The sequence below is a fragment of the Crinia signifera genome, chromosome 6 (genome assembly GCF_055691185.1).
Source record: "Crinia signifera chromosome 6, ASM5569118v1, whole genome shotgun sequence".
In the NCBI taxonomy this organism is placed as follows: domain Eukaryota; kingdom Metazoa; phylum Chordata; class Amphibia; order Anura; family Myobatrachidae; genus Crinia; species Crinia signifera.
In genome coordinates this window covers 284,109,495-284,124,732 of record NC_139222.1, presented here as the reverse complement: position 1 = coordinate 284,124,732, position 15,238 = coordinate 284,109,495, and the positions used below count along the sequence as shown (strand labels likewise).

General features: G+C 49.8%; 1 protein-coding gene across 3 annotated transcripts in view; it reads right to left on the bottom strand.

Annotated features, from left to right (window-relative positions):
* Window positions 1–14,659, bottom strand: part of XPNPEP1 (X-prolyl aminopeptidase 1) — a 34,353-nt gene extending 19,694 nt beyond the window's left edge. The window contains exons 1-7 of one of the 3 annotated variants that reach the window (XM_083149852.1): window positions 14,503–14,659; window positions 13,919–14,044; window positions 12,408–12,471; window positions 2,721–2,825; window positions 1,577–1,669; window positions 527–670; window positions 280–375 (exon numbers count right to left, since the gene is read on the bottom strand). In XM_083149852.1, the coding sequence (XP_083005978.1) occupies window positions 280–375; window positions 527–670; window positions 1,577–1,669; window positions 2,721–2,825; window positions 12,408–12,471; window positions 13,919–14,035 (619 nt within the window). In that variant the 5' untranslated portion in view covers window positions 14,036–14,044; window positions 14,503–14,659. Of the gene's footprint in view, window positions 1–279; window positions 376–526; window positions 671–1,576; window positions 1,670–2,720; window positions 2,826–12,407; window positions 12,472–13,918; window positions 14,045–14,363; window positions 14,386–14,477 lie in introns of those variants that run through there. The other 2 variants (XM_083149853.1, XM_083149854.1) reach the window with 2 other exon arrangements.
* Window positions 14,660–15,238: the final 579 nt, after the last annotated feature.

Genomic DNA, 15,238 nt, shown 5'->3' with positions numbered 1-15,238 from the left:
TCCAGAGCAGTTAGGGGCCTTAAGTTGAACACCCTTCCCCTAGACCAACACAGAATCCTAATTAATAACATACATATGTCAGGCTAGTTACACATATGTACCGGTGACATCCGAACCTACTTCTGTGTCAGTATTCCAGCAGTGGTGACATCTGCCTTTTACACTACTAGAATACCTGCTCAATCTGGCCGCTTCCTCCATTTACACAGGCTCCCGCTGACATTAGGGAGGAGAAAGACAGATGTTACTGTGGTAACATTAGACATAAAGGCTCCTTACATGCCACCTCATCCAGAGCAGTCAGGACGATCCATGAGGCTTTCCGTTCTGTCATCTTCGCCCTCAGCGCTAAAATCTTCTCCTGCCAGGACAGGCCTGCGAAGAAAGCAACGCATTCATATCCGATATGGGTGATTTTCCCTGGATCAGTGTAAGTGGACACTGAAGAGGGTTACACAGACCCGAGCATCCGGTAACTAAGCGAGATAACCTGCTCCATCCTCACCATTAGGAGGGTTAGACTGACCTGTGTAGTTCAGCCCCAGCGTTATCAGGGGTTTACACGGCCTCTGTGGGCGGTCTGTCCAGACAGAGTCTATGAGGTTGTCCCGCACAGCGACCAGGAGGTGGCCGGCGTTCTTCAAGGCGAGAGACAGGTTCTTCCACTGGTCTGCGGGAGAGAAAGACATCATTGTAACAATGGGAACCACCTGAGGTGGCTACAACAATCTGCATTTAGTGCGACAGGGTCAGAGATTATGGACCCAATTCTAAGTCGGACATAGCTGTGTTTATGTATGTGTCTATGGACGGTCGCCCGCCTTCATTCATATACAGGTTGAGTATCCCCTATCCGAAATGCTCGGGACCACGAGTATTTCGGATAGGGGAATTTTACGGTTTTTGGAATAATTTTTTTTTTTAGCATACTTACCTGTCCCCTGATTGTGTCCGGTGGTCCTTCGGCCTCCACGCAGTCCCCGGGCGTCCACAGCAGGCCTCCGGCATCTTCTCCAGGCTCTCCAGCAGTCCCAGGAATGCATTGCGCGAGTGTGCGCGCGCACCGGTGACGTCACAGCGCGCGCACACACTCGCGCAATGCATTCCTGGGACCGCTGGAGAGCCTGGAGAAGATGCCGGAGGCCTGCTGTGGACGCTCGGGGACTTGGTAAGTATGAAAAGAGGGTTAGGGGGGGTAAAAAAAAAAATCCGAATTATTCCAAAAAACCACGGTTTTTGGAATAATTCGGATACGGGATGCACGGATACGGGATACTCAACCTGTACCACTACAAGACCTTCCCTGGTACACACCCGTGCATCAGAGCCTGCAAGGACTGAGACCTCCAATGTCAGCATCTGCAGGAGATATACAGATTGGTGGGTCTTAGGCAACAACACCCGTCGCACCCAAGTGTAGCCCACCTGAAGCTTATGACGCAGGTCCGTACTTACACACAACAGTTACAGGTCCATCTATAATTTACAGGAGTCCCTATGTATCGGCGTTTTAGTTGCATGCATCATCTACAGAGAACGGAAGAAACGAATAACGTAACATGACGGATCTATATACCGGCTGGAATGATAAACGGATCTACTCCAACACGTGAGCCTTCGGGGAGCACGCTGATCAGCCAATCCTCCTGTGTGGGGGTGTCCTTTAGCCCTGCAACAGATAACTCATTAGTGTGCAGCCAGAGACAGCAGCGTGAAGAAACTAAAGAAGGTGTTTTTGCCTTCCACTAAGGAGCCCATTTATCATTAATCATATATTCAATGTGAACTGGTCATGATGTCAGCACTCAAGATCACACTGCAATATGCAATTATAACAGCAAGATGTATCCCCCGGCACAATGTCCCTGCGATGTGCTGCTGTGCTCTGGCCAGCTGAACGCACATGCACAGCAGCCATATGTGGAGGGATCTGGGGGAACACTCCGGAACTACTTATGCGGTGTGGCCCAGAGGATACAGCGGGCTACTGCCATTTTGACATGGTGGTAGCAGAGGGGCAAACCTCTGGAATGCTTAGCATGTGGGATTTTATTCACATCCCACATAAAAATCTATAGGGGTTGTGGATGCCGGGGAGAATGGAGGGATCACAGCAGGTATCGGAGAGGTCTGCTGCAGTCCCTCCTATGTACATACCTAGAGACCACTGACTGAAAAGATGTACAAAACAGACCCCCCAGCTCCTAGCTGTGGAGATAGCCAATTGAAAAGTCAGACTTTCAGGTAATGAATAAGAACAGACAGTGTGTACAACAGCCGCCAATAACGGGCAGTGTGTACAACAGCCGCTAATAACGGGCAGTGTGTACAACAGCCACCAATAACGGGCAACGTCAGGCTGCAGGGCCAACCAGAAGATATTGTGCACAATGCAGCACAGCATCCAACACTGGGCAGTTGTCCCCCGCATTGGGCAATGGTCTATGTATGGCACAATCCTGGGTCCTGTCACCCGTCAGATTGGACGGGTAACAACGTACTAATGTGTACCCGGCATTACGGTCATTTTTCAGACACAGGTTTTAAATTTCTATGAAACATTTGATGAAAATATAAAGCTGCCTAGCATGTGTGGGCTACATGCAAAAGCCGACAGTATTTACTCTCATGTACAAATCTTGCGTCCCAGCACGGTTCCCAGGCGCAGCTACTGGCATTCATTGCATTATCAGTCTATAATGAGCAGCGATCCTCCTCACCCATCTTCATGAGCGCCCAATTGCTGTCCATCTGCTGGGCCGCTTGCAGGAAGTACCGTCCATCGGTCCACAGGGCCGCGTTCTGCTCTGTGACTATCGCAGTGCCTGATTATACCAAACACAAAAAATCGCATTGAGGCAGGCCACAATGGCTTTATATAAAGGGGGCGATTCAGGTTGGTTTGCAAAAAGCAAACTCTTTCTTTAACAGACAAAACCATGCTACACTGCAGATGGGGCAGATGTAACAGGTACAGAGAGAGTTACATTTGGGTGGGGTGTGTTCAAACTGAAATCTAAATTGCAGTGTAAATATAAAGCAGCCAGCATTTACCCTGCACAGAAACAAAATAACTCACCAAAATCTAACTCTCTCTGCACATGTTACATCTGCCCCCTGCAGTGCAGCATGGTTTTGTCCATTAAATTTGCTTTTGCAAACCAACCTGAATCACCTCCAAATTTTCCAGGGTTACTACTGGAATACAGCAGCAGCAGCCAGCAATAAGAATGAGCAGCCTGCATGTATGTGCTCTAACCAATCAAAGGACAGTTCATTTTCTAGCACTGTTTAGACCAGGGATGGGGAACCTTTGGTCCTCCAGCTGTTGTTGAACTACACATCCTAAACATGCCCTTCAACAGTTTTAGGATTGCCAAATAGTAAAACTGTAGCAAGGCATGCTGGGTTGTGTAGTTCAACGGCTGGAGGGCCAAAGGTTCCCCATCCGTGGTTTAGACCATGAAAGCGGATTGGTTGCTATGTACTACGATACATTGGGGCAAATGTATTAAGCCTTAACAAGAGATAAAGGGATTTTTGTAAGAACTTACCGTTCGAATCCCTTTCTCTGATATGGTCCTGGTGACACAGCTCAACACTGGGATGTAGGAGGGTCCGAAGGAGCCAGGCACCTATCCTAAAGTTTTAGAGGGTAGGCTTCTCCCCTACTGCATCCCTGGACTCTTCAGTTCAATCTTTCAAAGCCACTGGAATACATTAACTCAGTACAAACGCCTGCACATATTATATGCACATTTTATAACAGAAAACTGTTAACTTTTAACCATTTTAACATGAACATCATGAAACTTCTGGCATACTTACTGAGCGTAAGGGAGGGATCGCTGTGTCACCAGGACCATATCAGAGAAAGGGATTCGAACGGTAAGTTCTTACAAAAATCCCTTTTTCTCTTTCAATGGTCCTGGTGACACAGCTCAACACTGGGACGTTCCAGAGCCGGTCCTTTGGGAGGGTACGCTCAGGTCTGCAGCTCTCAGCACTGCTCGCCCAAATGATGCGTCCTCCGACGCGAACTCATGGAATCTATAGAATTTGGCAAATGTGTGAACAGATGACCAAGTGGCAGCTCTGCAAACCTGCTCAGCTGTGGCCCCATGTCGAACCGCCCAAGAGGTGGCAACTGACCTGGTGGTATGCGCATTTATTTTGGCCGGTACTGGTCTACCCACTTTGGTGTATGCAAAGGCTATCACAGACCGCAACCACCTAGCAATAGTCTGCTTAGATGCAGGCCAACCAATTTTGTGTACGTCATACAATACCAACAATGTGTCAGTCTTCCTGACACTCTTCACTCTGTCCACATATATGCGTAAGGCACGCACAACATCCAAAGTTCTCAACTTGTCCCTTTTCTTAGAACCCTCTGGGGGTTGAAACACAGGTAGAACTATCTCCTGATTTAAATGGAAGGTAGATACCACCTTCGGTAAAAACTGAGGCACTGTTCTTAAAACAGCCCTGTCATCATGAAAAATTAAGAAGGGAGATTTACATGACAAGGCTCCCAACTCTGAAACTCTTTTAGCAGATGCTACTGCTAACAAAAACACTAGCTTCCACGTGAGAAACTTAAAGTCAGCCGACCTTAAAGGTTCAAAAGGTGCCTTTTGAAGGCATTCCAAAACCAGTGATAGATCCCAAGGTGCTACTGGTTGCTTGTATGGAGGTTTCAACCTGGATACTCCTTGTAAAAAGGTTTGAATTTCCGGCAAAATGGCTATCTTTTTCTGGAAGTAGATGGACAAGGCCGAAATCTGCACCTTCAGTGACTGAAGGCTTAGGCCCGATGAAAAACCATCTTGTAAGAATTCCATCATTCTTGATAGCTTAAAATGAGATGTATGAGCCTTTCTTCTCTCACACCATCGAATGTAAGTCTTCCAGACTCTATAATAATTTGCCGAAGATACAGCTTTTCTGGCTTTTATCATCGTCTGTACTACTGCCTCAGAAAACCCTTTTCTTTTCAAAATGGTGGTTTCAATAGCCAGGCCGTCAAAATCAATCGATCTGAATCCAGGTGATTGAATGGGCCTTGTCTTAGAAGGTCTGGTCTCAGAGGTAGACGCCATGAGTCCACAGACAACCTCTGAAGCCTCGAGTACCAGGACCTCCTTGGCCAATCTGGGGCCACTAAGATCACTGGAACCTTCTGCCCTTGTATTTTCTTCAGAAGTCTCGGTAACATTGGTACTGGTGGGAATGCATAAAGGAGATCTCCCTGCCAGTGAATAGTCATGGCATCCACAGCCTCCGCTAGTGGATCCCTTGTTCTGGCATAGAACCTGGGCACTTGACGGTTGACCCTGGATGCCATCAGGTCCACATCCGGAGTTCCCCACATCGAAGTGATTTGGTGAAACACCTGAGGGTGTAAGCTCCATTCCCCTTCCTTGAGCTCCTCCCTGCTCAGGAAGTCGGCTTCTATATTCTCTATTCCTGGAATGAATATAGCCGATACAGCTGGAACATTCTGTTCCGCCCATAGGAAGATTCTGGACACCTCCCACATGGCCAATCTGCTGCGTGTACCTCCCTGGTGATTCAGATACGCCACAGCTGTGGCATTGTCGGTCTGAATCCTCAAAGGGAGGTTCTGTAACCTGTCTCCCGCCAAGGAAATCACTTTCCAGACAGCTCTCAGCTCCAAGATGTTGATTGGTAACGCTGATTCCTCTGCCGTCCACAGGCCCTGAAGCCTGAGATCCAGGACTATTGCCCCCCAGCCCCTGAGACTGGCGTCGGTAGTTACTATCAACCAGTCCCAGGTCTGTAATGACCGACCCCACTGAAGGGAATCTACTTCTGTCCACCATTTCAAGGATTCTCGGGTGTCCGAAGACAGCACTATCATCTCGGATTTCATGGTCAAAGTGTTTCCTGACCAGGCTGACAAAATGTTCCATTGGAACCTCCGAGAGTGGAACCTGGCAAATTGAAGCGTCTCGAATGACGCCACCATCTTCCCCAGGAGCTTGAGGCACCTCCATACTGAAATGCTCTGAGCCCTGAGAATCTCCTGGACTAGGGTGACCAGATCCCTGGCCTTTACCTCCGGGAGGAATACCCGATGAAGATGGGTGTCCAGTATGACTCCTAAGAATTGGAGCCTTTGTGACGGTACCGAGATTTTTGCAAATTTAAAATCCAGCCGTGAGCCTGCAAAAAACTGATGGCCTCTGCCAAGTGACTCTGCAGCATGGCTGCTGACTCTGCTTTGAACAGGAGATCGTCCAAATAGGGTATTACTGTGATTCCCCTGAGCCTCAGCACCGCCGCCATTACTGACATTATCTTTGTGAATACCCTTGGCGCGGTTGCTAGCCCAAAGGGTAACGCCCGGAATTGTAAATGCAGGTCTCCTATGGCAAACCTCAACAAGGTCTGATGCTCCGGGTGTATAGGAACGTGCAAATATGCGTCCTGGACATCCATGGACGCCAAAAATTCTCCCTGGTCCAGACTTAGGAGTACTGACCGTAGGGACTCCATTTTGAAATGGTCTACCCATAAATGAACATTTAGGGACTTCAAATTTAGTATTGGTCTGAAAGACCCGTCTGGTTTGGGCACCAGGAACAGCGTGGAGTAAAAGCCTTTCTTCCACTCTGCCCTGGGGACTGGTGTAACCACCCCTTTTTCCAAAAGGGAGTGAGCTGCTCTCACAAGAGCTGTACGAAGCCGTGCCTCCTTTGGTAAGGATGTGGGGATGAACCTCTTCGGAGGCGGCCCTCTGCAAGGGATTTTGTAACCCTGTGTTATAATATCTAACACCCAGGCATCCTGGCCTAGAGAAGCCCAAGCGTCCCTGAAGAGTGTGAGACGCCCCCCCCACTTTTGTCACTGTCGGGCGAAGCCCCTGACAGTCATGCAGAGGGTTTATCCTCTCCCTTTGTGGCAGGCTTCTTGTGAAAAGAGCCAAATTTTGACTTTTGTGTCTTGCCTCTAGAGGACTGAAACCTTCCCCTGAAAGACTGTCCTCGAAAGGACGCACCACCTCTAGGGGAGGGCCGAAAGGACGGCTTAAAAGCAGAAAATCTGGACGTCTGCTTTGCTGAGGAGGCCGGCAGGAATGTACTTTTGCCGCCCGTGGCCTGCTTTATAATCTCCTCTAATTCGGTACCAAAAAGTACCTTTCCTTTGAAGGCTAATGTTTCCAGAGCCTTCTTGGACTCATTGTCTGCTTCCCAGGCTTTAAGCCAAAGCACTCTCCTGGCATTAATGGAGACTGTGGACACTCTGGTTGCCATTTTAATAGCTTCCTCCTCTGCTTCCACTGCATATTCTGCAGCTGCCTTAATCTTTTCTGCAAGCAGTAATGCACCAGGGTCAGCCTGCAGCATGGTGCATAATTCACCAGCCCACTCTATCATGGCCTTAGAGACCCAGGCTGAAGCAATAAGGGGCCGTAAGGTAAACCCCACCCCTTCAAAGATAGCCTTGAGGTTACCCTCCAGCTTTTTATCCACAGAATCTTTGAAAGCTGCACCGCCCTGTACTGGTAATACAGTAGCCTTGGACAAACGTGCCACTGAAGCGTCCACAACTGGGACCTTTTCCCAGAGCTCCGCATGAGACTCTGGCATGGGGTACAGATTAAGGAATCGCTTAGGCATCTGTAGCCTCTTATCAGGAGTTTTCCAAGCCCCTTCTAACAATTCCTGTAACCCCTCATCTGAAGGAAAAGTAACAGCCTCCTTCCGCTGTCGCTTAAAAACACCTTTAACAGGAGTCTTATCCTCCACAGACAGCTTTAAAGCCTGCTTCACAGCTACAATGAGATCCTCTATACCAGCAGCAGAGTTCTCTTCCACATCATCACCCTGATCCCAGGGGATGTCAGTATACTCTCCTTCCTCCTCATCTACCACAGTAGTTAAAGCATAAGACCTTCTAGGGGTCCCTGCCACATCATCCATTTTGTCCAGCATTTCACTGAACCTGTTGATCCCTTTAGCAGTATCCTGCATCACCTGAATCAGCGCAGGATCTGCCTGGGTAAGAGGCAAGGAGCCAGACGACTGCTGAGATGATGGCATAGGTCTCTGTGATTCTACCAGCCCATCACTCTGCCTGTCCAAAAGCTGCACCAAAGCGTTAACTGACCTGCCTAGGGCCCTGGCCCACGCAGGTTCCATCTGCTCTGCCCTATGGGGTTCACTGCCCATGGGTCTCACATCAGCGCAAGTAATACATAAGCCCCCCTTGGCCATCTGCTCAGGGACAAACTTTTGTGTGCAAACATTGCACGCGCTCAGTGCACTAAGGGCTCCCTCCCCCAAAACCACAGCCTGATGCTCAGACATGATGCAAGTGATAAATGTATATCTATCAGTATACACAGTGCAAACAATGTACAAGCGTTTATACAGAGGCAATGCACCCAATCACTTATCTGTCTGTTGGTTTCAACTGCGGGGAAGCGATGCCCAGGAAATCCAAGTCACTCTGCCAGGATCAGTAAGCCAGCTCAGCTCCGCTGCAAGCGTTCTGAAAGGCGCCAAAGTCAGAGTGAAGGAAGAGACCACAGGTCCCTGCTGCTGCGGGGTCCGTGACCTTTTGGCGCCAACCACCCCCAGCCAGCCGCTCCTCAGGTAGGATTTCCTAGTTCCAGTGTCTCCCCCTCAACTGGGGATCACTTGGAACATGCCTGTCACAACGCTGCTGTCCTCTCATCTAGGAGCTCAGCGTGTAAGCTCCGCATAAAATGGCCGCCGCCATCACGGAGCGCCTGTCCCCCATGATCCCCACCTAAATGTGGAGCCGGTTTCAGGATACTCCGGAGCCCAGGCAGCCTCTTAGAAGAGGCTGTAAGCGCTGCACAGGGAGACCAGACAGCGTCTCCCCTGTGCACAGTGAGCTGACAGGACGCGCTTCTGTCAGCTCCTGCTGCGCTAGCAGTGTGAGGATTCACTATGAGAATCCTCACACTGTGCCTACCTAGCTAGGGTAAAAGTTAATAAAACAATAAAAATCCCCTAACTACTCTAATTCTTCGGCTGCTCCTGCAGCCCTTTAGAATAGCACCCACTCCAGTGGGCACCTAACACGAACTGAAGAGTCCAGGGATGCAGTAGGGGAGGAGCCTACCCTCTAAAACTTTAGGATAGGTGCCTGGCTCCTTCGGACCCTCCTACATCCCAGTGTTGAGCTGTGTCACCAGGACCATTGAAAGAGAAAAATGCAAGGGTGATAAGGAGAGATAAACGTCCAGCCAATCAGCTCCTAACTGCCATGTTACAGGCTGTGTTTGAAAAAAGAAGGAGCTGATTGGCTGGACGTTTATCTCTCCTTATCACCCTTGCATTTATCTCTTGTTAAGGCTTAATACATCTGCCCCATTATCAGATAAGCATTAGACTATGCAGCTTTTGCTTTTTAAAGGAACATTTTAATCCCCCTCCACCCTCCGCTCCTTTGGCATCACTGGCACGGTCTTCTCCTGGTTCACCTCATACCTCTCCGATCGCTCCTTCTCCGTCTCCACTCCGAGCTCCTCCTCTCCTACTACCCCGCAGCCAGTCGGTGTTCCCCAAGGGTCTGTCCTTGGCCCTCTCCTCTTCTCTCTCTACACCACCTCTCTGGGCACCCTCATCAGCTCCTATGGTTTTCATTACCACCTTTATGCTGATGATACCCTAATCTATCTCTCCTCCCCCGACCTATCCCCATCACTCCTGTCCAAGGTCTCCGAATGCCTCACGGCCATCTCAGCCTAGATGACCCAACGCTTCCTGAAACTAAACATGGCTAAAACTGAACTTCTAATCTTCCATCCCCCGAATATCCCCTCTTCTCCCACTATCTCCATCAGCATTGGTGAAACCGAGATCACCTCGACAAACCAAACGCGCTGCCTCGGTGTCATCATTGACTCCTCCCTCTCTTTCACCCCCCACATTCGTGCTCTCTCACAGTCTTGCCGCTTTCACCTACGCAACATCTCGCGCATCAGACCATTCCTCTCCACTGACGCGACCAAAATTCTCATTCATTCTCTTGTCATCTCCCGCCTTGACTACTGCAACATCCTTCTCTCTGGGCTACCTCTCACCCGCCTCGCACCTCTCCAATCCATTCTTAACGCTGCTGCTAGGCTCATCTTCCTCTCCCGCCGCTCTACCTCCGCCTCCCCCCTCTGTCTATCTCTTCACTGGCTCCCCATTCCTTTCCGAGTTCTCTTTAAACTCCTCACCACCACCTACAAGGCTCTCTCCTCCTCCACCGCTCCTCACCTCTCTTCACTGATCTCTATCCACACTCCCTCCCGTCCTCTTCGCTTTATCGCTGACCGCCGACTGACCTCTCATTCATGACCTCTCACCTAATCATCTCCTCCCACTCCCGTGTCCAAGATTTCTCTCGCGCTGCCCCCCTGCACTGGAACAACCTCCCGCCACCCATCAGGCTTTCTGATTCCCTTACCTCCTTCAAGCGCTCCCTCAAAACCCACTTTTTTCGACTAGCCTATCCCTCCTCCTAACCTCTTTTGATCCTCCTATCCTGCCTCCGTTCCCCTCCGTTCCTACTTATCCTATTGTTTTTCGTTCGTCCACCCACCTATTTTTAGTATGTTAACTCTTATGAGCAGGGTCCTCCTTCCTCATGTACTCACCCTACCTCATTACCTCACCTGTGCTCCTGTCCTGTTCTTCCCTTCCTCTACTTCATCTTCAGTCTCCTCGACAATTTTGACACCTACTTCTGAACTGATGCTGATTTTAGTTCTACAGCCTATACCCCTATTTATACTGTATTTTTCAACACACCCTGTACGTTACCTTGTTTTTTGTTTGCTATGAACGGCGCTGCTGACACTTTGCGGCGCCTTACAAATAAACGTACTACTACTACTACTAATCCCATGAGCTGCACTTCATGACCGTGCAATTGGCTCAGAACAAAGATACTATTGATGTCACCAGAGAACAAAGAGTTTGTTTACGGTCAGAGCAGCCGGGACGCAGGTATCGAAGCCAAACTATGGGCCTGATTCAGACCTGCTCTCTAGGCTGCATATACTCACAAGCCTAGCAAACAGGTAAGCGCCGCCCGCTGGGTAGATAGTTTGGGAGGTGCGTGTCATTTTGCCATGTCTGAGTGTAGTTCGGGAGACTGCAAACGGCATGAAACCTACAATACGGGTGAATCCAAGAACGGCGAATCTTAAAGAGGCGCCCGATACTGCTTCATTTACATTTACAAATCCCTCTAGCAATGATGGAACATGGTATCTGCCAGAAGATGTAATTCTACAAGGGCTAATGTTTTCCAAGTACATATTGGGCCTTATTCTAGTTCACTCTTTCTGATAAATTCCTTCTTAGATGGACAAAACCATGTGCACTGCAGGTGGGGCAGATGTTACTTGTGCAGAGAGAATTAGATTTGGGTGGGGTTTTACTTCAAATTGAGATCTATATTGCAGTGTAAAAATAAAGCAGCCAGTATTTACCCTGCACAGAAACAAAATAACTCACCCAAATCTAACTCTCTCTGCACAGGTTACATCTGCCCCACCTGCAGTGCACATGGTTTTGTCCATCTAAGAAGGATTTTGTCAGAAAGAGTGAACTAGAATAAGGCCCATAGTCACGAAGACGTCCTGTGACGGTTACTGGCGGACCATGATGCAGGTCACCGAACGCTTTTCCTATCTACAGAGGAATTGTTATTTATAATGCAAAACGTATTCATGATAAACGTCTAGAATACAAAAGATCTAGGTGAAGGGTACAGTAAGTGACTGTTGTAGATCTGGTGGCACCTACAATCACGCAGCTACCATTAATATGTATGTGAGGACGGGAGGTTCACTAGGGTCATAATTGGGGACTGCTGCCGAAATCAACAAAAACTGATTGAACCTATCTGATCGCTCTTTCAGTGTTCACTTCTATAACTCTACTTCCTCCTCACTACCTCTGACAGTCGGAGTTCCGCAAGGCTCAGTCTTAGGTCCTCTGCTTTTCTCCATCTATACCTCCTCTCTTGGCAAACTAATCAGCTCTTTCGGATTTCAGTATCACTTGTATGCGGACGATACTCAAATCTATCTATCAACCCCAGAGTTGTCACCAGTGTCTCTGAATGTCTCTCTGCCATCTCATCTTGGATGTCTTGTCGCCAACTCAAACTCGATCTTTCCAAAACGGAATTACTTATATTCCCACCAACTAAGAACAGTTACCATCCTGATATCGCCATCGCTGTTGACAACTCGACAATCCACCCTACCCCACAAGCTTGTTGTCTTGGGGTCATCATCGCCTCTGAACTGTCCTTTCATTTTCATCTGCACTCTGTAGAAGGCTTGATACATCTCCCCCACAGTATGTATGATACAGGTAAAGGTGTCTATCCCGGAATTCACCCACCTGCAGAGCCATTGAATCCGGTGATGAATTCCCTGCGGCAGTCACATGGTGCATTATATTCACTCTGAGAACAGGAAAGTTACACAGGCTTAGACAGGATGCACACTGCAGTCTATACACAGTATGACACACGTACAGTAACCTATCAGTATCACGTGGAGCTGTTGGGGACCGGCGATGTGGACGGCGGTGGGGAGCTGCGTCAGAATGGGGCGCGCAAGTGTCTCGTGTGCGCACGCCTCTTCCGATGGCTGGCGGGGCCTGGCAGCTGCCCCTGCAAGCATGAAAGAGGCTCCATCTGTAACTGCCATGTTACATGCTGATTCAAAAATGACAGTTAGGGGGGATTAGTTGGTATTTCAAATGTTTAGTACATAGACCCCTTACAGCTGGTATGGAAATCTGACCCTACAAGGCCCTGTTAGAATAAAGATCACAGAGAGGCCCCACCAATTCACAGCTGAAGGGGACACCTCTATTTGAGATTCGCTGCTTTTTTTGAGACCCGTCCACCAATGTGCTGCCAATTAACGGGGGTATTCAATCTGGGGGTCACGGATGTCAAGCTTGCTCGACAGCCGTGACCCTGTCCCGTGCTCATCTGAACACACAGGTGGGATTCAGTTGTTCTGCCTGCAGTGGGACGAGAAGGGGGCGTGGCCGCAAGTTGTGGACGGGAAGAGAGGACTTGCAGCCGGCAGCTCGTCACTTCCCGGCCGTTGTCGGCAGGAAGAGCCCGACTGCTTGTGAAGTTAGGCTCGTTCTGCCGAGCTCCCCTGTTCCATGTTGTCGGGGAAGACAGCATTGAATAGGGCCCGGCAGCCATCTCCCCCTCAGGAGATGGTCGCCGGTGATTGAATACCCCCCTAAGTCTTAAATGGCCGCAAGACACTGATACAACTATTGATATAAGCACACAGAAGGTGGAGATACGCTTTCTCTAATCTCTAACTGTAGGCTTCAGATCCCCTTCCTATTGGCCATCGATCTCCCGGGAAACAAATCTGCAGCTACACAGAATTTCCTAGGATGGGTCACACAGAGGTACTGCCCGCAGAGGTAAGTGGTCCGGACGTGGATGCAGGCACACAGTTAGTATTTAGCATCAGTCATATGACCCACATTGTGGAGACTGCCAGTGGGGGGCTGAACGGACATGAATGACAATTCAGCTTATGAACTCCTTAGTAACCAGTGACATTAGGGGGGGCATGAGGTAACTTTCGGCCTGATCCAGGGATGGATACATAGTGACTATGTCTTTGCGTAAAGCTGCAGAAGCCAGATTTACTACCATAAGCTAACGCCACAGTCCCAACGGCAAACCCAGATACACAATGGCTAATGCCAGATGCCCAGCGGCTAACGCCAGATTCCCCAGCGGCAAACGCCAGATTCCCCAGCGGCAAACGCCAGATTGCTAATTGCATCTATTACAGAAGAAGTGTCTGACTCTGCCGCGGCGTCACAGGAGAATCCGTACAGATGGAGCTGGCAATCGGTCGGAATACCTGGTGAGCGTCCCCAGATGGCACGATGTAGGCTTGGATTGGCTCGCTGACACTCTTGGACGATCTAAGGCTCAGTCGCAGCTGCCGCAGAAGCTCTGACGTTATCTTTGGTGCCATGATGAATTCCTGGAGTGTAAAACGCAGGTATTAACACTATGTACCATATGCAGTGTACCAGTGCCCCAGCATGTAGACCACCACCTTCTCCAGAATCCAGACCCCCATTTGAGCAGGTCACCCTAGCCCCAAAAATGGAGACCCCACCCACCCGCCTGAGCCTGTGACCCTTGCCCCAGCACGGAGACCCCCATCTGAGCCTGTCACCAGTGTCCCAGCATGGAGACCCCCACATGAGCCTGTCATCCGAGCCCTAGAATGGAGATCCCCTGCACTTGCATGGAGAATCCCACCTGCCCAAGCATGGGTACCCGCCCCAGCCCGTTACCTGACCCCAGCATGGAGACCCCCACCTGCCCAAGCATGGGTACCCCCAGCCCGTTACCTGACCCCAGCATAGAGACCCCCACCTGCCCAAGCATGGGTACCCCCAGCCCGTTACCTGACCCCAGCATGGAGACCCCCACCTGACTTCCCGTCCTGTGGCCGCAGCTCGTCTATCAATGGAGCCGCTCAGTCAGTGCTCTGCCGGAGCCGCCAGTGCTGCCGGGAGTTGTAGTCTCCGCTGCCTCCTCCTCCTCGCTCCTTGGCCGCAGCTTCCGAGTAGGAGCTCTGTACGGGGACTACACTTCCCAGAAGTACCCGCGGCCGCTCTGCCACCTCTGGTGCCACAAGTAGTCCTGGGTAGTGTGATAGCTGCATCTGGCGGCCCGTGCCTTATCTACAGCGAGAGGGCAGCGCTGTACACATGGATGGCAGGGGCTGTACACATAGCTGTACTGGTATATACATGGGCAGCACTGTACACATGGCAGAGGCTGTACACATAGCTGCCTGTACTGGTATATAGATGGGCAGCGCTGCTGTACACATAGCTGTACTGGTATATACATGGTCAGCCAGCACTGTACACATGGCAGAGGCTGTACACATAGCTGCCTGTACTGGTATATAGATGTGCAGCGCTGCCGTACACATAGCTGTACTGGTATATACATGGGCAGCGCTGTACACATAGCTGTACTGGTATATACATGGGCAGCACACTGTACACATGGCAGAGGCTGTACACATAGCTGTCTGTACTGGTATATAGATATGCAGCGCTGCTGTACACATAGCTGTACTGGTTACTGTATATACATGGGCAGCACTGTACACAAGGCAGAGGCTGTATACATGTACTAGTAAATACATGGGCAG